General features: G+C 47.1%; 1 protein-coding gene across 4 annotated transcripts in view; it reads left to right on the top strand.

Annotated features, from left to right (window-relative positions):
* Window positions 1-25,350, top strand: part of RERE (arginine-glutamic acid dipeptide repeats) — a 266,319-nt gene that overhangs the window by 231,131 nt on the left and 9,838 nt on the right. For all 4 annotated transcript variants that reach the window (XM_068158322.1, XM_068158320.1, XM_068158321.1 and 1 more), the window contains 4 exons: window positions 19,617-19,779; window positions 21,945-22,037; window positions 22,767-22,966; window positions 23,868-24,029. In XM_068158322.1, the coding sequence (XP_068014423.1) occupies window positions 19,617-19,779; window positions 21,945-22,037; window positions 22,767-22,966; window positions 23,868-24,029 (618 nt within the window). The remainder of the gene's footprint in view (window positions 1-19,616; window positions 19,780-21,944; window positions 22,038-22,766; window positions 22,967-23,867; window positions 24,030-25,350) is intronic.

The raw sequence follows: 25,350 nt of genomic DNA, 5'->3' as shown, positions 1-25,350 counted from the left end.
CTGGGGTTTACACAAAGTGCAGATGAGTTACTCACTGGTTTTCTCCCAGTGGTTTTTTTTGTGCCTTGCAGAAGGGTAGGAGTGGATTTAGACTCCTTGACTCCTTAAAATATTCTGATCCCCCCAAGATGCATATTTGCTGCTTGGGCTGCTGCCAGCTGTTCAGCTCTTGGGTCACTACTGCTTCAGACTGCATTTTGAAGCAGTGAGTTGGAAGTGAAGAATTGCATATCTCACCTCCTCAAAGTCACTTTCCTGCTCTGCAGATGTGAATGTGGAGTGGGTTGCCTGCTGCTCACAGCTTGCTGCTCTTACATGCCTGAGCTGAATGTCAGGTGTTTGTTGGGCCTCTTGTGTGTGTGTTTGGGTATGAAAGATTCATGAAGCATTTTGAAGAGATGGCTGTGCCGGTGTGAAAAGCATCACTAGAGGAAAAATCCCAGGAAGTGCTCTTTGTGTTTGGGTGGGGGGTTTTTTGGTTTGGTTTTTGTTGTGTTTGGGGTTTTTTTTCAGTGCATCATTTCACAGATTCACAGATGGTATCACATTGGAAGGGACCCTGAAAGGTCATCTTGTCCAACCCCCCCGCAGGCAGCAGGGCCACCTCCAATTGGAGCAGGCTGCCCAGGGCTGCATCCAGTCTGATTTTCAGTGTCTCCAGGCATGGGGCCTCAATCACATCCCTGAGCAGCCTGTTCCAGTGTTTCATTACTCTCATGGTGGAGAAGTTCCTCCTGATGTCCAACCTAAATCTCCCCTTCTCCATTTTCAGACCATTGTCCCTCTATCACTCCAAGCCCATCTGAACAGTCCCTCCTCAGCCTTCCTGTAGGTCCCCTTCAGATACTGAAATGCTGCTCTGAGGTCTCCCTGGGGCCTGCTCCTTTCCAGGCTGAGCAGCCCCAGTTCTTTCATCCTGTCTTCATGAGAGAGGTGCTGCAGCCCACTAAGGAGCTGCATTTTCCCTCTTGTTTTCACCAGTGCATGAAAACATCTGGGTTTGACTTAATTTGTTGCTTTTGATTTATTCCCACCTGAGTTTTTGCCCTGCTAGCTTGGGAGCAGCTAATTACAACAGCATTATAGACCTGGGCAATCCTGACTCTCATCACTTAAAGGAATGGGCTGAATCCCAGACTGACTTCACAAGTGAGACCTAAGCAGTAGAAGCACACAAAGAAGTGGAGAAATTAACTCAAGTAACCCAACAAACAATACCTGCAAGGATGGATCAACGCTGAATGACATCTTGGCAGTGCTGCTGTGATGAGTTTAATTGAGGAGGGGAAATAGGAGCAGTAAAATGACTTCTACAAATGATACATGGGGCAAAACATAACTTGTGCTCACATTGTTTGTGGCTAGATCTAGCACAGTTAAGTGATGTTTAGCCAAGAAAATAGTGTCTGTGGTCTGTCTGTCAGATGTCACAGAGTTTCTAAGCCAGAGTTGTGTAATAGCTCAACTCTTGTTGTTGCAAGATGTCTGCCTTAGTTGTGTCAGCTGGTTGGGTGACTGAAGGCATTTGAAATCAGACAGGAGCTTGCATCTTGAGCCCATGGCTCTTCATTCCTTGGTATTTTCCTGAGCCTGCAAGATGCAGGCTTTGTGGTGGGTGGAACAAGGTGCTGCCAGCTCAGAAACTGGATAAACAGATAGGGAAGGATTAAGCAGGGCAGAAAGGCTGTTGGGAGGTAGTGACATTGCTGTTGGAATAACTTGGAGTGATGAATTGTTTGAAGCAGCAGATGCCTTTAAGAGCTGAGAGGGCTGACACTGCTGTGTTTTGCTCCTAATTGATGGAGAAGTGCACATAAAGCTGAGAGCATTCTTAGGCTATTGAATATTTCATATGGAAAACACAGGGATTCTGCATTTAGAGAGGCTGCAAAGAGGTGGGAAGAGGTTGCCCAGAGAAGCTGTGGATCCATCATTGGAAGCATTCAGTGTCAGGTTGAACAGGGCTTTGAGCTGCCTGATGTAGTGAAAGTTGTCCCTGCCGGTGCCAAGGGGCAGAAGTGACTTCATCCCAGATGCCTTTGCTCCTTTTGGATGCCAGAAAAAATTGCCTGCATCAGCCAGAGGGTTTCTCTTTTCCTGAAGAATGCTGTCTCCCTCCTTTGCCCAGACAAGAAGCTGTGTAATGCCAGACCATTACTGCTGCTGTGATCTCCTCTTGTTGAGGAGTTGACAGGAGCAGCATATTACAACATGGTCCTTAAATGGGCAGGATGCCATCTTCTTATCTTCAATCACTCATCACCTAGCCCTTGCCAGGAAGATTTGAAGGGTTCTTTTATGTCTCATGTGCACAGCCACAGCCCCTTTCAGGTATTTCTACCTTTTTCTTACTCTAGAAGGATTGAAAAGAGAGAAGACTCTGATAACAAAGGATGATTTGACAGACCATGAAGTCAGTCTTGTAAAGAGAAAATTGACTTCATCTCCTTGATCTTTTGTGTGTGGACCTTCTCTGCTGAATTGATTAGGCTCTCCCAAGTTCTGTGAAATGGGTTAATAGATTCATAGAATGGTTTGGATTGGAAGGGACATTGAAGATCGTCTAGTTCCTCCCAGGCCATGGGCAGGGTCACCTCCCACCAGCCCAGGTTGCTGAAGGCCTCATCCAGCCTGGCCTTGAACACCTCCAGTGAGGGGGCATCCATGACCTCCTTGGGCAACCTGTTCCAGTGTCTCATCAGCCTCCCTGGAAAGAATTTCTCCCTGATCTCCAGCCTAAAGCTCACCTCCTCAAGCTTCAATCCATTCAATCCAAGCCCTTTTCTCAGCCTTTTCTGTGAAGGTGCTGTGGAAATAAAACTAAGGTTTGGAGAGCTGGCTGCAAGGCTTGGTTGTAAGAGAGGCTTTGTCAGGACTGTAGTAGGCAGGAAAAGGAGAAGGAGAGGAGCTGGAGGATTCCCAGAATTTGTCATAGGATGTCAACATGGCCTTTGTAGGCTGCCCCTTTCACTGCAAGTTTGATGTGCTGGGGCAGCACACAGAGAAACCCTTCACAAAAGTTCCATGCATTCAGTGTCTGCAGGAAACATTAACTTGTGCCCTGCGTGTGGTTGTTTGCTGAACTTGGCCCCAAGCCCCAGCCCTGTGTTCAGCACTGATCTTGTTTCACAAATGGAAATCTTCCACAGTTAGAAGGAAAAATGAGAATGTGTCCCCACCAAACAGACTCTTGAAGGCATTCCTGCTTTCAAACCTAGCCTGGGCATCCATCAGGAGCTTTTTCTCGGTGCTGAACTGTGTCATTTGGTGTCTGCATCTTTCTCCAGAAGAATTCATTTATTTATAGTGCAATATTTTGCTGGAGTAAACCAACTCCAAACTGTAATGCAACTTAATAATAGATGAAAGCTGATGGTTTTTTCTCTAGAGACACAGGTTGCTTTGTGGGGGTAGAATTCTGTTCTTAGACTCATTCAGGGGAGGGAATTCTTGGACTCAGCATGTTCTCACTTCCAGTTAATAGAGTTTCTCTTGCTTTTACTTCACTGATTTGCACTCAGGCCATACTGCTGATTTTAGAGATGATCATTTCAAATGGTTGCACACAAAGTTAAGGCTGGGAGTCCTAGCTGGCCATGTAACCTCAGTCTGTGTGCTTCAAGGTGAAAGCAGGTTTCACAGTTCCAGTTCTGCTTCCTACTTACCACCCTGATTATTCATAGAGTCATAGATTCATCGAATGGTTTGGGTTGGAAGGCACCTTGAAGATCATCCAGTACCAAACCCCTGCCATGGGCAGGGACACCTTCCACCAGCCCAGGTTGCTCAAAGCTTCATCCAGCCTGGCCTCAAACACCTCCAGGGAGGGGGCATCCACGACCTTCCTGTTCCAGTGCCTCCCCACCCTCACTGGAAGGAATTTCTTCCTAATTCTCCAATCTCCAGGGGTGCTGGATCTAGATGATCTTTAAGGTCCCTTCCAACTCAAACCATTCTGTGATGAACAAATACTGATAAAATCCCTTTTTTGTAGTTGTTTTGAAGTTCCCAACTGTAAGAGGTTCTCTTCCTGACACCTTGGATGGTGTGTGGGTTACAAGCCACTAATTAAAGTGATCCCTGACGCTGCCTCGTGGTAGACATCAGCATGCTGTGACTGTTAGACATGGTAGCAGGGAGTAAGTGGTGTAATGCTGCATGTTTGGCTTAGCTGGTCAGCCAGCCTGTTTCAAGGCATGTTGGCATGGACTAATAATGAAGAGTTTGTGGGCTCTTACTGAAGCAGCTGGAATGAGACTCTCCAGTGTTTATCAGCTGGTAACAAAAAGAGCTCTCTGCATGGAGGGCTGGGTGGGTAGGTTAGAATGTGGGTCTGGGTGGCAGGAGCTGTCAGGTATCACTCAGAGAAAGCTGTTGCAGAGTTTTGCATAGCCAAAAAAGCAACACAACAAAGCAGTCTTCATCTTGATCTTCAGAAGCTTGCTGACAGGGTGAAATGACATTTTGTTCCTCTTCATCAGAAACCCTCAGTCTCTAATTTGCAGAACTCAGGAAGGGGAGGTAGAGACAAGTCAAGAGGGAAATAAACCTGTCTCCATTTACATGAGGGAGCTGAGCTTTCCTTGGGTAGTGAAGTGAAATGCAGAGAGTCAGGTTTCAGGGACACAGAAAGGCAGCTCCAGCAGAAGCTCGGCAGGCAGCTGTAAGGAACAGGCTAGGTAGGAGGCAGACAAGCTGCACAATAGGTCAGTGCCCTTGTTTGACAGCTTTCCTGGGGTCTGCACTTCTTTCTCCTCTGCCATAAGAATGCAGGGCCAGAAGAGGCCTGGGGGGATTGCTGGATCTAAAGTTCTGTTGTCACAGGCAACCAGCTCTCAAATCCCTTTCATGAAGGGATCAAACTTCATATTAAAGCTCGTAAGGTCTGCAGCCATTTGTTCTTTTGCCAATACTGCCCTTTTGCTGTAATGGCTCTTCTGTCTCCCTGGTGGATAGCTGGCTGTGGAGCTGCAATTCTGTGTAATAGGTATTGTGCAGAGGCAGACAGACAAAGATGACTTTTCTAATGCTGCAGCTGCTTTGTGTCATCCAGCAGGTCAGAATCTGAAATTTGCCCAACTTGTCAGAAATAGCTATTAGAAGGTTAGCTTGCCTGGTGGTGTGCAGCAGCTCTTGGGTGTTCCTCCTGTTGCTGAGATCTTGTGAGTGGCATCTGGTCTGGGGATTGATGAAAAACACTATTGCCTTAACTTGCTCCTTCCATCATAATTATTTTCTCTCCTGCCTCCATGGCTCTCCTGTCACAGGTTAGCATCCCTGTAGTGGACATGACAGAAAGGTAAAGATGAGCCTCCTGTTTCAGTGCAGCTGGCAGGAGAAACTGCAATCAATGTCAGTTTGAGTTAGCACGCTTTGACCTGTCCTGACACCTCCTGCTGTGCGTGTGGGCCACGAGCAGGGAGGACAGGATTCGTGCCAGCAGACGGATTTCTTTGACCACACTGGAGTGTGATTTGCAGGACCTGAGGATTCAGAGCCCTAAGCCATGCCCCAAAACCAGTGATGCCCAGGGGGGTTGTGGTGTCTCCCTCTCTGGAGATACCCAAAACCTGCCTGGTTGCGTTCCTGTGTGATCTGCTGGAGGTGATTCTGTTCTGGCAGAGGGAGGTCGGACTGGATGATCTCTCATGGTCCCTTCCAGCCCCTAACATTCTGTGATCCCTAAATATAAAATGGGGATCAAATTGACTTTCCCAGGGAGCAGCTGGGATTACTGCTTGCTGCAGACACCAGAACTGTAAAGAATTAGCCATGTCTTTCACTTTGAGCTCCCTGTGTGTAGGTATTATAGTAAGCTACAATGAATTGATCGTTCTAATGCTGCTTTACAACTCCTAGCATTGTCTTTTAGTTGAGTTTTGCTTGCTGAGGGTTTTTTTTCCTGACAGAAAGAATTTGAGACTGGAGGGAAGCAACAATAACTGAGGGATAAGCAGCTTACGTGGCAGTTCTTTTGTGGTTTGGAGGGGCGGGGGGGGGGGGGGGGGGTTGCTCAGTGTCCTGCTTTCAACTATTCCTCTTTTCATATTGCTCTGATAAACAGGAAAACACTGAAGTACCCCTCAGCCCTCCACACTTAATCTAGAAAATCTCCTGGTTTGAAGAAATGTTCTTGGAGAACAGTAAAAGGAAAACAGCTGTTCAGGGATCAGATCTGAGGGAAACCAAGGTCTGTTTAAAATCAAGGCATAATGACAGGGATGCCTGCTTGAGGGGGTTTGTTTGCAAGCTTGTTGCATTGTCCATAGCTCAGAGTGCAGAGTGGAGCAGGAACCCAGGCTCCTTAAACCTGTGTTTGTGTAGTGTGTAAATCAAGTTCTCAGTGGTAAGCTTTGTGGGAGTTCATTTGATGTGTTCCAGGTGTCAGATGGGATGGCTTGCTTCACCCATCTGGTTTGTTCAAGTGCTGGACAGCCTGGGATGGAGATTTTTATTAAGATGTCAACATCTAGCTGTCTTCAGCGTGGAATAAGCCCTTGGCATGGGGGTTTGGTAGTTTTCATCATGAAATAATGAGCTGTGAGGGCTTTAAGGATAAGAAAGGGCTGGAAAATGTTGCTCTTTCCACGTGATGCATCTTCACATTCCTCATTAGCAGCATGGATTATTTCAGGAGCTTTGTTGCCTCTTGTGTGATGCTCAGTGTTCTCTGAATCCTGTTGTGTGGACATGACTTCATCCTGAGCTATAAAAACTCGAGAGCTCCCCTACAGGTCCTGAGCTGCAAAGGGAGGAAGCTGCCTGTCAGGGAAGATAATGCACACATTTGACAGGCCAGGCTTTGTGTGATTGGTCACAGATGTGTTTAGAAAACCTAAAACATCTGTTACATGGAAATGGGGAATGCAGGTCAGTGCAGACACAGCATCTGAAACTCTGCTGCTAGTGGCAAGTTGCGTTGCTGGTGATCCTCAGAGCTCAGTGGCCCTTCGAGTCTTGCTTCTGTAGTAAAACAAAACCAGAGAAAGTGACACTGGAGGAAGGAGTGGCTGATTCCTTGCCTTTCAGATCTTGGTTAATTAAACCAGGAAAAGCTGATCAAACCTTCAGGTTTTTCCACTGGCTGATTTGTTTGAGTGGTTTTGTCTCCTTGCTGTTGTGAATATGTTATCTTCTCTGTGACCACTGTCTGCTCAGGAAGGAAATAGAGCTAGGACTGCAGAGCACAGTGTGAGTAATCTGTGTTCTTAATCTAGAGGCAAAAACCCTCTCACCAAAGGCATAAGAGAGAGGGAGAAAGCCAATCTGACATCATGGGACTTAACTCCTACTGAGAATGACATCAGATTCCAATAATAAAGTATGGCAAGAACTCGATTTGCTTTGAAACCTGCTAATTTAATGTGTTCTGACTTAAGCCAGGGAAGGCGTCAGACAGGCAGTTTCATCCAGGGAAACAAACAGAAGCAGCAGCTATAATTAACAGGAAGATGTCCTCAGTGGCCCATAAAATGTCATAGGATTTACACATTTGGCTGGTACAGAGAAGCTGCAGCAGCTTGGGGATTGGAACTTTCCTGCAGACAGTCCAGGCTGCCCCAGAAGCTGTGACTGATGTGGTCTGTTTGACCTGGAACGCTTGCCCACACATAGACTAACTCATCACTTTTCAGACTGCAGCTTGAAAGATAGCTAGAAACTCCTTGGGTAAGCAGGAGAGACTCCAGTGCCTTCTCAGGTGAGTCGAGCCAGGGATTTGCACTGCAAGATGTGAGCACTTAAGCATTTGAAAGAACCTCCTCAGATCAGCCAGATGTCATCCATCTCACCCCTGTGTGAGCTTGCAGCTGAGCAGAAGGGGAATTTGCTGAGCTGTGTAATGGTTGTCTGGTTTAGCTAATGAGGAGTGTGACAGTCTAGGGGTGGTTTTATGGCCCTTCCTCAACATTCTAGTGAGAGAACCCCCTTCTAATTCTGCTGAGCTCAAAGCCAGTGTTTGCTCTCATCCGTTCAGTTCCATGGCAGTATCATTCCAGTGAGCCTGAGGCATCCAGTGGAGTGTTGCAGTAACAGTGTTGATTTTAAGTGACAATTAGCTGGAAGTGGCTTGTTTTAAATACCAACTTGCATCATTGCTGTGAAGCAGTCAGCTAACAGACCAAAGAAAGCTAAGGGTAACAACAGGGGGAATGTTTTGGTAAGTAGAGTTTGATTCTGTTTGTGACACTGTCACCATGCAAGAAGAAAAATATTTGTGAGGTGGTGAAACTTTCTCTCATTGCAAGCCTGGTTTCAGCCGTGCAGAATTAGGAAACAAACTGGACACCAAACTGGGAGGAGTGGCTGACACCCCCCACCCTACCCCCCGCATCCCCCAGGCTGTGCTGCCCTTCAGCGAGACCTGGACAGGCCTCAAGAGTTGGGCAGGGAGAAATTGAATGAAATCCAGCAAGGGCGAGTGGAGGGTCTTGAATCTGGGAAAGAACAAGCCCATGGACCAGGAGAGTCTGGGGGCTGACCTTTTGGAAGGCTGCTCTGGAAAAGGACCTGGGGCTCATGGTGGGCAACAGGATGCCCATGAGCCAGCAATGTGCCCTCGTGGCCAAGAAGGCCAATGGCATCCTGGGCTGTGGTTGAGAGAGGTTCTTCTCCTCATCTACTTTGCTGTGCTGAAGCCACATCTGGAATATTGTGTCTAGTTCTGGGCCTCTGAGTTCAAGAAGGATCTCAAGGAACTGCTTGGAAGGGTCCAGCACCAGAGCCACAAAGCTGCTGAAGGCAGTGGAATATACCCCTGTGAGGACAGGCTGAGGGAGCTGGGGCTCTCTAGCTTGGAGAAGAGGAGCCTGAGCTCATTCATGTTGACAAAGATGTGGAGGGCAGTGTGGGGAGGTTGGAGCCAGGCTCTGCTCAATGATGTCCAATGATAGGACAAGGGGCACTGGGTGCAAGCTGGAGTGGAGGAGGTTCCATGGGAACATAAGGAAAAACTTTTTCACTGTGAGGGTGACAGAGCCCTGGAGCAGGCTGCCCGGGGGGGTGTAGAGTCTCCCTCTCTAGAGACATTCAAAACCCACCTGTGTGCCTTCCTGCATGACCTGCTGTGGGTGACCCTGCTCTGGCAGGGGGGATTGGACTGGAAGTCCTTTCCAACCCCTAACATTCTGTGATTCTGTGAAGCGAGCCTGTGAAATGCAGGAGGATTAAGTTCCCTGCCAAATAGCAGGATTCCATTTTTAATACTTTAGTTATACAAAAATTCTGACAGTAGGAAATGCTGCTCTCCCTGCTTGGAATGCCACTCCTGCACGTGCCTGCACAGACACAAACGGGACTTGGCTTTCGGTGGATTCGAACTGCCATGCAAACCACAACAGAAAACAAGTCAGGTTGGGGAGGAAATTACCAAAGCCTGCCAATATTTTTGATGGGTTTCAATAGCTGATTGTGCTTGATAGAATTTTCAGCCTCTCTCTAAAAAGATCCATAAAACAGAGGAAGTGCTGTGGTGGAAGGAACCTTTTCATTCTCTCGCAGCCATTACGTGCTGCTGCCACTACAAAAACCCCCACACCACATTTTGTTCTGAACAGTCCTTCCCCAAGCTCAGAAATGGATTTCCCCCCCGCCCTCCCAGCCACTGTCATTCAATTATCACCTCAGGAAATGCAGGGATATAACTGATGATCCCTTTAAAACATCCTGTGGTATTCCACTCCTCCCATCCTTCATTTCCCTCCTCTCTCCAGTCATTAGAAGTAGCACTGCTGATGTATATTTTATGGGGTGACCCTGACGGCTGTCGCTTTGAGGCTCTGCAGAGATAATAAGATTGTGCATGTAATGACGGGCAGATAAATAGAGAAGTGTTTACAGGTTGCAGTGGGGTAGCTTTAGCTGCTTTATGGCTTGCTGCTAGCTCACACACATCCCCATGTGAGCAGCCTTGGCTTTAAATAGAGTGACACGTATCAGAGCATCGCAGCGCGGTAGGGGTTGGAAGGGACCGAGAGAAGGTCACGCAGGAACATGTCCGGCTGGGTTTGGAGTGTCTCCAGAGATGGGAAGACTCCATCACCTTTCTGGGCAGCCTGTTTCAGTGCTTCAGCACCCTAAAATTAAACAAGTTCCTCATCATGTTTAGATGGAACTTCCTCTGTTCAGGTTTGTGCCGGTTACCCCTTGTCCTGTCACTGGGCACCCTGCACCCTGCTGCAACAAGACTGGTGCCACCCTCCTGACACCCACCCTTGAAGTATTGAGGTGACCATTGATGAGGCCCCCCTCAGTCTTCCCTTTTCCAGACTAAAAGAGCCCAAATTCTCTCAGTCTTTCTTGATCAGAGAGATCCTCATCATCTTTGTAGCCCTTTTCTGTACCTCTGTCCTCCTTGAACTGGGGAGGCCAGTATTGTAGGCATTGAGAAAGGTACCACTGGGTAGCTTGGAGCTGCGTCCCACACCCAGCAATATGCGACCAAGAAACTTAATTATTGAGCTGGTACAGAAGGAAAGGGCAGCTGAAGGGATACTGTACTGGTGCTTGGCACCTTCAGTGAGGCAGTCCTGTTCCCTGCATTGTGCTGCTGAGTTCTCCACACCTGCAGCATCGATGGGAAGTGTCTGTGAAGGGGGCAAGGCATGGCCCAGTGCAGGGTGTGGTGGGCTCTGCTCCGAGACCTTTCCTGAATGCCTTGCATTTAATTTCTCTGGGTATTCAGCCCCCTCTCCTCTTTGTCCTGCTGTGGGAGCTCCAATATTGAGAACTTCTACTTAACAGGAGACTGGCATGGAACCAGCTGTGAACCCCAGGACTTTGATGTGGGTTGTAAAATGGAATGAAAGGATTGCTGGCTCAAGAAAATCAGGACTCTGCCATCTTCTGCAAAGGCATTTCATCTCTGGTCTTCAGAACTACACTGTGCTTGATTTACCTGTCCCACTTGTGCTTTCTTTGGGGTAGTGCTTTGGGCATCAAGATGTGAGTGAAAAGGGAAGAAAGCTGAGCATTTGCATTTGCCAGGGGGAACAAATGGCTGTTGAACAGCAGGTTGCAAGGAGCCTGCAACCTGTTCAGCCTGAGCCTCAATAGGAAGAGAGATACCCTGGCTCCATGGGGGCTAAATTACATTCTCCAAGCTCTGTCTTCATGAAGGAGTTTGTGCCAGGTGAAAGCATCACTGCAGTGCTGAAGAACTGAGCTCTGCTGGAATGGGAGACCTCTCTGTGCTGCAGGCTGGGCAGAGGCTGGTGGAGGTATGTGGGAAGGCAAGAGGTGGAGGGTCAGCTGAGGAGAGGGAAGAAGTTCCCTGGTGGAGCTGAGTGGTGTCAAGCAAATCAGGATTTCTAATACGATTCTAATTTGATCTGAGTAGCAAAGGGGAGCTGAGTAGAAGAGAAAATTTTGACAAATGCCTGTAAGGCAAACAAGTTCTTAACTCTTTCATTATTCTGCTAACCTCTTAATTGACCAAGGACCAGAGATCCCTGCGGGGGGTACCTGGTGACACCGGGCTCCTGGAGAACTCCAACTCTATTAACCATAGGCTCTAATAATTAATAATGGATGCAGCCAACAGTCTGTGAGTTCCTGTGGGGATTAGAAACTCTGTTGATTAACAAAAAGGAGTCTCTGGAGGAAGAAGCCTTAATTACAAAAGCTTTCTTTTCATTCTGGCATGGTGTGCAGCTGCAGAGAGGGTCAGCAGCTTTTGACTCTGGCTGAGGCTTACAGCTGGCATGTTATGTGTTTGTTTAAGCAGAACTTAGGCTGGTACTTAAATCCCTAAAAATGAAATAAAAAAAGGCTCATTCTCATGGAACAGATAGTGTGAGGGTAAGCTCCATAATATGCAGATTATCCGTTTATTTCCTGCCAGCATGTGCAGCCTTAATTGCAAACACTGGAAGAGGTTAGCAAAGGAAGTAGATGGAAGTTGTGAGTTAGATGTGGCACAGAGACATGTTCTCAGTGTGTCTTTCAGGCTGTGGACAAGAACATTTAGATTTCTCTGTGGCTTCCTAAAACCACAGCAGTTGAGTGGTAGGGATGAAACAGGAATGTCCAGCTGAAAGAAAAAGCAGCTTGTTGGAGGGCAAATGGAAAGCTGAGCTGTTGAGGAACAGCCAGCAGTGGCTGGATAAGCCTCACCAGTAGGTTTGGTTGTGAAAGACATCAAGAGGGATTTCTTTGCAGTGAGAGTGGTGAAATACTGGAACAGGTTGCCCAGGGATGTAGTTGAGGCCCCATCGCTGGAGCCATTCAAGATAGACTTAATGTGGCCCTGGGCAGCCTGATCTAGTTGGAGGTGTCCCTGCTGATTGCAGAGAAGTTGGACAAGATGACCTCTCAGGTTCTCTTCCAACCCAGTGCAGTCTGTGAATTATGGAAGAATTTTAAAGCTGGGCTGTTGCTGGTGGAGCTCTTCACTTCATTGGAGGTTAATCAGCACAGTTGCACTTCTCACACAGGCTTGATCTTGGCCAGTGTATAAATCTTCTGTGCCTTTGGTTTTATGCATACTAAAATTACAAAGGACTGTGGTAAGAGTTGATTTGTAAGCTCTTCATGGTCTTTGTCATCCAGTGGAAGATGCTCTACAGTGGTTGAGTGTTGCTGTGCTACTGCAGCTAAATACTTGTTTCAAATGAGAGATTTGCACCCTAGCCTTTATATTCTCTTTTTCTCCTGGCTTGCAGTCCCTGTTCCCCCACTCTGTTCTGCTAGTGATTTCCATCACTCCTTAGGTCTCATGCCACTTCAGTTCCCAGGTGCAATTTTGGTTGTAAGAGTTTAGTTTGCACTCACCCTTTACGTTGATGATACTGATGTTGTTGTTAGTGGATTCTTCTTGTTGTAGGGCAAATATATTCTCTTGGGAGAATTACCAAAGTGATCTGAGTGTTCAGGTAGCATGAAAAATGAAAATGTTTTAGTTTCTTCGCTGCTCAAGGAACTTTAGAGGGAAATCTTTGGGTTCCAGACTTATTTCTGCACTCTCAGGGGTGGCACAGCTCTCTAGTGACCTGTTGTATCCTTGGCCTCTGTCAGCTACCTGAGCAAAAGCAGCATTTCTAGGAGATAGAAGCTTACTTTTCCTGTGCTCTGAGGAGGACTAAGCAGGGTAGCAGTGCTCATTTAGCAGAAACAATGAGGAAGCTAAAGCTGTAGCTGGTTGCAGGTTTTTTCCACAGCAAAATGAAATCCAGAAAATGCAGATGGAGCCTCGGCTGGGTTCCCAGGAAATTCTGTGGTTCTTCCTGTACTAAACTGACAGCATTAAAACCCAAGGAGTTAGCCTGGGTTTCTTACACATCCATCTCTTTTGATTCCTGCTTGGCCAGCTTGGTTTTTTTCCAGGAGTTTCCAATAAAAAATGGAACTAGCCAGCTTACCTTGCTATTTGCAGAACAAGGAAAGGGAGCATTAAGACAGCCAGTCTTCTCCTAAAATCACCAGGAGAGTTCTTGGCAGAGGCCAGGGAGAGAAGGTTGTAGAATCACAGAATTGTTCAGGCTGGGAAAGAGCTTTAAGGTCATGGAGTCTGTTTTACCATCCAAGAGATGATAATGGCTGCAGGAACTGCTAAATAAAAACACCTGGCCTTCTAAACTGTGCCTGGGGAACTGGATAGTCCTCAGGGAGCATCCCACCATTTTTAATGTGTGGGGCTTTGGGTTTATTTTTATTTGTTTGGGTTTGGTAGTATTAGTTAAAATACTGCTTGGGTTTTAAAGGCCTCTCTTAAAATTTCAGTAATGTTTTGGATTCTGCAGCATTGCCTGCACCCAAGGTGGACATTGATCAGCGCTGCTGAGACTTGCTGCTTAATTGGAGCATCTGCAGGACTGTTTGGTGTAGTTGGCAGAGGCATGTAGGCTGAGTTTACAACTGTAAAACCATCCAGGTCCAGCTCTTCTGAGCTGCACACAGCTGTTCTGCCTCTTCCCTGCTGCAGTTTCTCAATGCTTGAGCTTGTTCAGACCAAGGGAGAAGTTGCAGATTGTCTCCACCTGGATATAGGCTCGTGACAAGGAAGCACCATGCCATGTTCTCCTCTGCTGTTGCCAGCTCAGTGTGGTAGGTTCTGTTCTTCAGGAGGTCAGAGCATTTGTTGTGTCATTGTATATTGTCTGCAGCTTGAGGAGGGCAGATTCAGACCAGATACTGTGAAGAAAGCTTTTACAGAGAGGCTGGTGAGGCACTGGAACAGGTTGCCCAGGGCCTCATGGATACCCTCTCTCTGGAGGTGTTAAGGGCCGGGTTAGATGAGGCCTTGATGAAGCTGGTCTGGTGGGAGGTGTCCCTGCTCATGACAGTGGGGCTGGAACTGGATGATCTTGAAGGTCCCTTCCAACCCAAATGATTCTGTAAAGCTCCCTTTACACAACCTGTGCTTGTGTAAGTCCATCTTCCTGATGTTCCCTTTGGCATTTGAGCAGAACCAAGCCTGAAGCCAGAGGATTCTGTGATGGAAGGAGCTGCTGGAGACAGCATTTTTACCACAGGGCTTTAGCAAGAGGGAGCATTAGCTAAATTGCCTTGGCTTAATAAAATCTTGATGGATTCCAGAAAGATTGTGAATTCATTAAGGCCACAGCTGGACAATCTATTCCCCTCTGCTATGCCCTGGCTGGTTTCTAGCCACTGAAGAGAGTTGTCATTTACCTTTGCTGTTTAATTACTGTAAAGAGATTCTCCTCCTCCTTGATATTTTTTTTTGCCTTTCATTTTTTTTCCCTAGCAGAGCTAGGCTCTGGGGAAATTAAACAGCAATTATGATGTTTGCTCACTGTGTTCTACCATAACAGATACTTGAAGGTAAGTTGATGTGTTTGTGTGATTGGCTTCCATAGGAGCAGCTCTGCTGCAGCAGGGCTGTCAGAGCCTCTCCAACCCAGCAATGCATCCACAGTGTTAATCCTTTGTTTACCTAAGGCAAGACTAAACACAAACACGGGGTACAGCTTGTATTGTGTATTTTACATTGGGCAACTACTGATAAGGAGGCAGAAACCAGGGTGTGCAGCACTTACTGGGCCTTGGGAGAGTTGAAGGGTAGAGAAGAGGTAGTAAGGCTTGCTCTGGTCTGGTGTTTGTGGTGTGGCTTGGAGAGCTTCGTTGAGCTGCAAAACATACATGTGTGAGAGCAGTGGGGAGAGGTAAGAGAAAGGTTCCACATCTCCTAATCCATGCAGGTGGCCTGTGCAGTGCAAGCAGTAATGCTGGGTTAGGGGGGGAGGTGGGCTGCTGGGCACTGGTGGAACACTCTTCCTTCAGCTCAGCCTCCAAAGCTGAATTGCAGAGGAAATCTCCCTGCTGCATACTCCTGTGGGAGTGGATCTCAACCATTCCTTTCTCTTCAAACATAATCCCTAGAAGAGAGAGAAAAGGAGCTGAAGCGTGACTTTCTGCTGTGTACCTCCAACGCAGGGTGACAGGGCCTTGGCAGGAGATTGGGGTTGTGAGCTCCAGATGTGTTTCAAAATTGATGAAAGCTGAGCCATGGGTTTTAGTGAAGAACACATCCCCTCTGTCCTGTGGAACTTGAGTAATGGGAAAGGAGATGTTCCCAAGGAAAGGTGGTGTTACAAACCTGAGCAGTGCTGCTCATTCTGCTTTGTGTGTTTGATAAATTGCCTGGGACAGTTAACCAGATGTTAACACGGAGAAATGGAGTTGTGTTTGCAGAAGGGAGGTGACATAGCAAGCAGAGGTGAGGCTGTTGCTATGAACAGCTAGGCACATAGGGAGAGAAGTGAATCTGCTCCCCACACGGATGGAAAAAGCTGTTCCTTGGTGGAAGAGGGCAACAGAAGCAGGTGGCTGATGCTCATTGGAAAAGGAGTCAGTCCCCTCTTAACTTCAGATGGTCTGTGCACCTCAGGCCACTAAACTGGATTAGGGATGAACAAGGTCTCTGTTTCAAGCACCAGATTCTGTCCTTCCTGAACTCAGCTTGCAAGCCTTGAGCTTCTTTCATCAGCAGCCAGAGACCTCACCACAGGTAGTGGCTGTCTGCATGGTCTCACCCCTTCCTTCATTTCTGTCTGGAGCTTGGAAGTGAGGGGGATGTATGATGATGCGGTGAAGGATGGTTCAGTCTGCTTCATCCTGTGTGTTGCTAGCAATACCAGTGCCTGGCACCAAAACCTTCAAAGGAGACAGGGTATATTTGCAGGTTGTTGGGCGAGCACTGTTTACCTGGGTCTAGACCTGCTACCCAGAAAATCGGATTGAGAGCAGCTGCTCTCAGCCCTCCCCCGGTGCAGCAGCAGCAGCAGCAGCCTGGCTCTGTTCATCCTGCTGCTGGCAATTACAGCAGAGAGCTGTGGGATGTGTTGACGGCGAGACCTTGTGGTGAGGTGAGGTGAGCTCGTCGGGAACAAAATGATCATTACAGGCCATTCATGTCAGCAGCGTTTATGCTTTTCTGTTTGCTTGCAAGCAAAAACAGCAGCTAATTTGCAAGGCTGCCTTTTGTAAAAGGGCCTTTTGATCAATGCCTGCCTGTGTTAATGTTTCAGCAGGCTATTGATTTCTGCAGCAGCTTTTGTTGCCTGAATTTATGTACCCTGGGTTTCAGCAGCACACACTATGCATGTTTGATTAAAGTTCATTTAACTTCACTGGCAGTGGAGCTGGAAGCTGCTTTTCTCTTTGCTTCTTGTTTGCAGAACCAAAGCTGTTCTGACTTATTTCTTTGTGCTGCAGCTTCTGCCTCCCGTGCAGTCACCAGTATGCTGTTTCTAATCCTTCCAGACTCACTTCTCTCCAGCATTTAATCCCTTAGGTAGACAATATAATATTGGGTAGCCAGGCAGGCAGTAAGATCTGGCATGGAATGTTTTTCAGCGTGATGCATGTTTAACCTGCGTGGTTGTACACAGTGTTCACCTTCTCTGCCTGTGCTGCTGCTCTGAGCATTTTACTGCTCTGTTTTTGTCAGAAAGTTGAGTCACTTACTGAGTCATGTAGCTGTGCAGCCTGATGATGCATTGGAAGTACAGAATATTCTCTAATAATTATAGAATCATAGAATGGTAGGGGTTGGAAGAGGCCTCTGGAGATGATTGAGTCCAAGCCCTCTGCCAGAGCGGGTCACACAGGAACGTGTCCAGGTGGGTTTTTAAGGTTTCCAGAGGAGGAGACCGTGCAAGCTCTCTGGGCAGACTGCTCCAGAATGCCAGTGAGGTTCAGATTAGTGCCCATCTGGGGCATAAGGAGGGAGCTCTTCACAATGAGTGATAAAATACTGGAACAGGTTGTTCAGGGTTGTGGTGGAGGCCCCATTCCTGGGGACATTCACAGTCAGACTCGATGTGGCCCTGGGCAGCCTGATCCTTGTTGTTGGACAAGATGACCTTTGAGGGTCGCTTCCAATCTGATGCAGTCTATGAATCCTCTTTTAGTGCAGCATACTTGGGATTGAACCCTTTAATATATCCAGATGTCATCACTGGGGTGAAACTAGCTGATGAATGAATCTCTGTTTCATCTTCAACTGCAGTTTTGGGAGGGTCTCAGAGACTCAGAATGGAAAAGGCTTTCTGGTCACGCCGTTAGTGTTTTTTATAACTACCCACCATTTCTCTTTCCAGTTGGGTTTATGATGTAGTGCCTGTATAAGCTGTTAAACCTCCTTTGGGACCTGATGGGTTTGTGATGTGTAAGTAGAGCTCAGATAGGCTCCTCTCTCCTGTTTTGTGATGAGAGGAAAAGAGATTGGTTTGCACTCCGCTGTGGCCGTATGTCAGGGAACACATTAATCCGCTGACATAAAGACATGGGATTTACTGACTTGCTCCTTGGTGCTGGCACCTCAGATTTGATATAAATGGATTTATAGGTAAAATATGGCTGCTTCCATTTGCCAGAGACTTTTCTGCCTCTGAAAAGCGTAGCCCAAGCCTTCCTGCAGAGCTCTGTGTGCCTCCTGGCACAGGGCATGCTCTCAGTTTGACAAACAGTGATGCCGGATGGACTTTGAGCCTGCTTAGTGGACTCGGAGTAAAATGGCATTGCTAAAGCAAACAAGTAGGGTTGGACAGGCAGCAGGGGGGTGCTGGGTGTCAGAACTCTGTGTTCTTCTCCTCTAACATTGCTTGAATGCTCAGCACCAGCCTGCACCCAGTTGGGTTTCAGATACTCTTCAGGAAAGAGATTTTTGTGGTTTGAGGAGAGGTATTTCTGTATTGTTGAGTTGGGCTTTTGTCCTCCAGAATCAGCACTTGAAGGTCATGACTCATTTTGCTCACTTATTCCTCCTTCCCCTCCACCAGGCATCACTCTGAGTACAGTTTGGTGTGGAGATTGATCAGGTCTGTGGTGGGAGATCAGTAGCATCAATCCCAGTGCAGAATGCAGAACGCATCCATTCTGTCACTTGCCAGCACTCAGAGTTGTGGCTCTTGGCTTTTCCTGGTGTTCCTCTTTTCAAATTAAGCTTTAGTAAAGTTCTTAAGTGTCTTAAATATCAGCAGTTAACATCTAAAACAACGTCCTCCTCCCGTCTTTCACGTGTTTCAGTGGTACAGATGCTGGTTATGGCAGTAATTAGTTGGCTGAGGCCCTTGGGAGAGTTTGGATTGAGGGTGTGTCTTTAGTAGAGCTAAGGTGGGTGACTTGCCCCCAGCACAGGCTGCGGGATTTCCCCACAGGGGGCAGCAGGCTGAGGTTATTTCATTTGATCACACAAAACACAGTTCAAAGAAACCCTTTTTGTGGGCAGTGCAGGTATGTTTGTTCTGATGTTGGGGGGGTTTACTTTTTCAAGGGACTACATTTTTTTTTGCCTCTTGCAACTTAAAAGAAACACCACCTTTTCCCTCAGAGGCAGAGAAATGGGCAGGAAATGATGAGGTTTCAAAGTAAAAGAGATTAAACCCACATTCTGTTCTCCTGTTGGGCATTGCATCCACTGGTTTGACTGGCAGCTGCTCTTGGTTTTTGAATGCAAGCCAGATTCATTAATGCTGTGAAATTATCGCTCCTTTCTCTAGGTGTGCTCTTTTAACTGCTTAATTGATTTAGATGTGGGCACATACATTCAAATTAAAACCCCATTTACAGTGGTAGGGTTGAGTTATGATTACAGACTGCGTGGGGAACAGGGTTTCAGCCTGACTTCCAGCCTCTGAAACAGGAAGATTGGAAAGTAAACCTCTGCGTGGAATGTAGGCTGACAAAATGGCAGGGCCTGTTTGTATTGATCCTTACTCTTTGTGTAAAGAGCAGAGACTTTGTAGCAGTGATCAATTATTTGTGCTGGTGGCTCACTGGATGTGGTCCCTCTCTGGCTGGGGTGCTGTGGAGCCGGGCAGGGGTGTCAGCAGGGTGCTGCCAGCAAGGCAAGGGCATCCTCCTCCAAACTGCTGTGCCCAGAGGCTGGCTACACACTGCCCCATTCTCTTTTTCCAGTAGAGGAGAGGAGTGAGAAGGAATTTATTTACTTCTCTCCTGCCAAAGCAAACGAAAAATAATGAGGAATGTTTTTTCTGTCTGATCCAAAGGATTCTTTTGTCTGCCTGAAACCCATCACGGAGCTTCCTCCAGAAACTACATGTGCACGCATCCGGAGAGCAAAAAGGGAGGGGGGAAAAAGCTGACAAGTCAGGTTTGCATGCCCCTCTAACATACTCCTTCTGTGTTTGCAGGGAGAACTAATCACCTTCTATTACTATTGGAAGAAAACCCCTGAAGCAGCAAGTTCTCGAGCCCACCGTAGGCATCGAAGGCAGGCTGTGTTTCGGAGAATTAAAACTCGAACTGCTTCCACTCCAGTCAACACTCCCTCCAGGCCCCCCTCCAGTGAATTCTGTAAGTGGAAGCTGAAAGCAATGCATTTATCTTTGTTTAGATGCAGGGAGCAACAGTAATGTAATGGTGCTGCACCTTCAAGGGAATGAAGCAAGGAAATGGAGTTCAGGCAGTTGCCCTCTCCTGTTCCTATACCATTATGCTGGAATGTGGTAGGCGGCTTTGATCACCGACTGCTTTGTGCAGCTCTTAAACATAAAAGCATCCTGGAAGGATGGAAACATTGCCCTGCTACTGAATTTCCCTACTCCTGTCTTGGGTCTGTGTTGTATTTTCTCCATGCTTGTTACAGTAACAGGAATTAGACAATGCAGGCAGAAGGAAGTCCTTCATCCCTTTGGAAGGAAGCCCTTTTCATCCTTACTTGGTGACCCATACCTCCTGCTTGATCTCAAAGCCTGTGGTGCAGCCAGCACTGTTGTATCCTAATGCATCAGGGAAGAACTTTGGCCTTGACTGAAGCAGAGATACCTAAACAAAAAATAACTACCCAAACCAGTGAAATGTGCTGCATTGCAAAGGGTTATGAGTAGTGAAGTCCATGTGGATATGTGCACTTTTATCCTGATGTGAAAGGCTTCTCTTACCCTGGGAGTTGTAAGTCTTCTGTAGGCTAAAGCCAGCACTCACCCTCTAAAGGAAAGGGCAGGAATGGGCAGGCTCATATTGGTGAGATAGAGAATGTGGTGGGCAGGCAGGAGAGAGAATACTGCAGAGGGTATTAGTGAGGTAGTGAGAAAAGGCTCTTAGCTTCTCCCTGTGAAATGGATAGGATTTATTGCTGATTTCTGTCTGCACAAGAAATGAGGACTCGGGCTCTCCAGCTCGATCCAAGGTACGCAACACTTCAGTGCACATGTGGCTGGAAGGACCCATCCATATGGATCCAACTGCAGGATGGGAATGAAAAATCAATCTAGTTAAATAAAGCAAGGTCTAGCCTGATGTCATTTTTGCAGCCAGGGTTTAAACACCTGCAAGGATTAATGCAGAAAGAATGGCTGTGGTAGAAGCTATTTTTATGAGATGGGACCCTGCGTTAATTTGAAGGGTGGTGAGTTGATGACAAACACTCGTGGCAAGTACTGTAGGATCCCTCCCTCTCTGTACCCTGCATGTATCACAAAATATCCTCTTGGAACCTTCAGAAAAACAGTGTTCTTGCATCAGGGACTTCTCTCCCTAGTTAAAGATCAGAACAAAAGAAGCCACAGGGCTCTCTGCTTGTGACAAATTGCAGACCTCTTCCGTTGTGGATTTATTGGGGCGATGCTGGAAAAATGCAGTGTGCTCAATAAAAGGTTTTACTCCTGGCTTCTTGTAGAAGAGGAGAGTAAGGTACAAATTTTGAGTTGTCTGCAGATTCTCAGTGGGTTAGGGTGGTGCTTTTCTGAGATGTTTGCAGATTTTCAGTGGATTAGGGTAGTGCTTTTTAGCTGGCAGACTTGTAAGCAGCTAAAGGAAAGGCACCCCTTCCATAGTCTCCACATCCTCAAAAGACAAAGCTCTTGATATGTAAGGTTGCCATGGGGCAAAACTCCCAAGGAGGCTTGCAGTGAGGATTGGCAAACTGGTAGTATCCATGTAGTACCTCTCATCCAAAAGATTCACTGGTTTTCACACAGGTGCATTATATGTAAGCATTGTTTCTTCCACACACAAAACCTATCTAGTTCCTGGGTTGAATATAGCCACTAACAGAGCATAGCAGCTCTCCCCATCTGGTTTAGAAGATGAAGTCTAGGAAGAAGACAAAACCCAGAAAAGTCACCACAGAGTCTGTCCATAGAGTTTAGAGCAGTAGGATGTAGAGAATGATGTAAAATTTGACCAGGTGCTAGAGATAGATTTCTTTTTGCTTGAGAATTGTGCTTTGGGAGCACAGCCTCCATAAGCATGAACAGTATTGGAATGACAGATTGGAAAAGTACCATGTGCTGAAGCAAAAGGTCTATGGTTTGTTGTCACTCCTGGAACCCTTCTTTAGCTGCAGACTGAAAGGAAAAAAAAATCCCCAAACAATTCCAGTTCAAGGCAAGAGGGTTGCAGGAAGTCACAAAATCTACCAGGAGCCATTGTTAGTAGTGATTGTTTTAACAAGTAGGAAGAATAGAGAATCCTGCTGAGTTTTCCTTTTATTTTTTTCTTGTTCTCTACTTATTTAGTGGACTTGAGCTCTGCCAGTGAAGATGACTTTGACAGCGAGGACAGCGAGCAGGAACTGAAGGGCTACGCCTGTCGGCACTGCTTCACAACCAGTATGCTCCCAGCTCATTTGTTTCTCTCCTTTCTGCTCCTGCTTGTTTCATGCAGTTTCATTCAAGCCACAGCAGTTCATGTGCGTGTTCAGCTGTTCAAAACATGTGGGTTAGGATCAGCTGAATGATGCAGCAGTCCTGCCAGAGTTAACCATGCTTTGCCATTGCAAATTAATCTTGCAGTGAGAAGTAGAAATGTCTACAGGAGGAAATCTGCATGATCCGCAGTGTAGCTAATCAATTTGTGATAGAGCAAATCAATACAGGACTGTGACTCTCACACAAAACTTCTTTACCCTGCACCTAATCTCTTCTGCAGCAGCCCTATTTGTAGATTCATAGAACGGTTTGGGTTGGAAGAGACCTCAAAGATCATCCAGTTCCAATCCCCTGCCGTGGGCAGGGACACTTTCCACTAGGTTTCTCAAAGCCTCATCCAACCCAGCCTTGAACCACCTCCAGGGAGGGGACATCCACAACCTCCCTGGGCAACCTGTTGCAGTGTTCCCCCATCCTCATACATATATATATAAAAGAATACAACAAATTCTATAAACTGGTGAGTTCTCTATAAAGTATAACAACGTGGCAGCAATCTGTCTGCTCACTACACCACAAGAAATAAGCAGTTTAATAGGAATTATGCTAAAGTAACATATAGTGAGGTGTGTTTGTGCTGAGTATCTGCTGCATGGTGTGTTTCTAAGCTGTTTCTGTTCCTACCCCAAGCCTCCAAGGACTGGCACCACGGTGGGAGAGAGAACATCTTGTTGTGCACTGACTGCCGCATTCACTTCAAGAAGTACGGCGAGCTGCCCCCCATCGAGAAGCCTGTGGACCCTCCACCCTTTATGTTCAAGCCTGTCAAAGAGGAAGATGATGGACTCAGTGGAAAGCATAGCATGAGGACAAGGAGGAGTCGAGGCTCGGTAGGCTGAACATCGCTGCTTTGCAGCTGCATCTGTAGTTACAGAACCTGATCTGATGGAATGCTAACAGGGAGACTTTTCAAGGGAACACGAGGGTCTCCTCCTGTCTTACTCTGTGTGGATGTGTGCTTACAAATGTGCCTGCGTGTGTTTTATGAAGGAAATGCAGTATTCAACAGCAGTGGCTTTGGAGCATCTTTGGAGTGTTAGGAGTTGCAAGGGACCTCTGGAGATGATCTAGTCCAACCCCCCTGTTAAAGCAGGGTCGTCTAGGGCAGGGTGCACAGGATGGGTTTGGAAAGTCTGCAGAGAAGTTGACTCCACAGTGTCTCTGGGCGGCCTGCTCCAGGGCTCTGCCACCCTGCCTCACATTGAGGCAGAACTTCCTGTGTTCCAATTTGTGTCCATTGCCTCTTGTGAAAAGAGCCTGGCCCCTTCTTCTTGACACTGATCCTTAAGGTATTGGTAAACATTAATCAGCCTTCTCCTCTCCAAGCTAAGCAGCCCCAGGTCTCTCTGTCTTTCCTCCTCACAAAGATGTTCTATTCCCTTAATCACCCCCATAGCCTCCACTGGACTCTCCAGTAGTCCCCCTGCCTTTCTTGAAATGGGGAGCCCAGAACTGGACACCATACTCAGATGAGGCTTATCTTTACAATGTAGCAGAATAAAACCATCAGCACTTAATGTTTTTAAGCAGACCAGTTAAGGCTTTGCCTCCTTTTAAGCCCAGGTGAGCTTTCAAGGGAGAGCTGTAACAGTATTAAATGCTTTTGTTTTTTCACTTTGCAAGCTCTTAGCAGGAGTGATCTGTCTGTGCATAAGACAGAGGGGGGGGGAAAAGTGAAGAGGGTGGCCAGGTGCTGACTTTAGTAAGCTTTTATTTCTGTCAAACAAATAGATGTCTACACTACGTAGTGGTCGTAAAAAGCAGCCAGCCAGCCCCGATGGTAGAGCCTCCCCTATCAATGAAGACATCCGCTCCAGCGGCCGCAACTCCCCCAGCGCCGCCAGCACCTCCAGCAATGACAGCAAAGCAGATTCAGTGAAGAAGTCGACCAAGGTAAAACATTCCCATCCTTCTTCTGTGTGTCATGGGTCGGGGCAGATCCCCTCCTCACCACAGACAGAAGTAACGACTCAGACAAAGCTGATTGCAAAAGTTTAAATAGGAAAACAATAACAAACACCAATGAAAGTTGTACAGAGAACCACAAGCACCGTGAGAAAGAGATTCCAGAAGGTACCCAAGAACGTCCCATCCCCACCTGGGGGGTACACCCAAACTCTCCCCCCCCCCCCCCCCAACCCAGCCTTGGGCCTGGGGAGGCCCATGGGAGGCAGCTCACACCATTTTACCTAGGCACCAGTGAGGGAGGAAAGAGGAAGTGAAGACCCTCTGCTGATATATTGCAGGGGAGCAGGGCCACCCCTTGGGCCCACCCCTTGGGACCTGCCAGGTGTGGTCTGTGCAGTGGCATCCGGGCCAGCACCCAGCCTAAACCACCACACTGTGCTAGGACTGGACCCCTCAGGCCTCCTCAGTCAGCTCACTGAGAAGCAGATTCCAGGAGAGCAGGGAATCTGGCAGTGACCTAGAAATCCCTTGCTTGCCTGCATAAGCAAAAACAAGAATTTAACGGCGCATCTGAGCGGTGCTTTGTGCCTGTACACGAGGATGTGTGGTGATAAAAACCACCCAAGTATCCCCACATAACCTTAGTGCTCTCATGATAAATTAATCCTTCCATTTCAGATGCAGATGCAAGCATTAGGCTCCTGGAAGTCACACAGATCAGCAGTGCTGTTCGAGACAAGTAGACAGCTCCGAGGATTTTAGACTTTTTTAAGCAGTGCTTAATCTTCCTTTACAAAGGAATATGAATATGGAGTAATTGAGACTACTTCTGGTACTGGTTTTCTGGGGAGTGTGTTTGCTTGATTTTTCAGAGCAAGCTGGTAGTTTAGCCTGTTTAAATGAGTAAGTGCCTTTCCAAGAGCACTGGAGAAACAAAGCCAGCTGAAGCAGGCAGGCTTGCTGTCGAGCAGTGTACATTGCAAAGTAGCAGGTTAAAAATAGCTTTCAAAAAACCCAACAAACCAAATCAACTCAAAAACTGGATTATGGGGCAAGTTTTCACATGGTAAAACTGAGAACTTAGCAAAATCTGAAGTTGGGTTAGGTAATTGTGATGTGTAAAGCTGTCGTGGGCCATGAAAGGAGGTAGTAATCATGTAATAGCTACTCACTGCTAAGCCTGTGTTTGAGGAGGTACAAAAATACCCCTCTCAAAATACCAGGAGTAAAGCAAGAGTTTTATGTGGTAGAAGGAGGCTTATCCTGTGCCTGTCTCCTGCAGAAATTCTTCCTCCATTCTCTGTTA

This window comes from Melanerpes formicivorus, unplaced genomic scaffold (genome assembly GCF_026170545.1).
Source record: "Melanerpes formicivorus ecotype bairdi unplaced genomic scaffold, bMelFor1.0.p_v2 SCAF_39, whole genome shotgun sequence".
Taxonomy (NCBI): domain Eukaryota; kingdom Metazoa; phylum Chordata; class Aves; order Piciformes; family Picidae; genus Melanerpes; species Melanerpes formicivorus.
The sequence above is the reverse complement of the archived record's forward strand: the minus strand, read 5'-3'. Positions and strand labels throughout refer to the sequence as shown.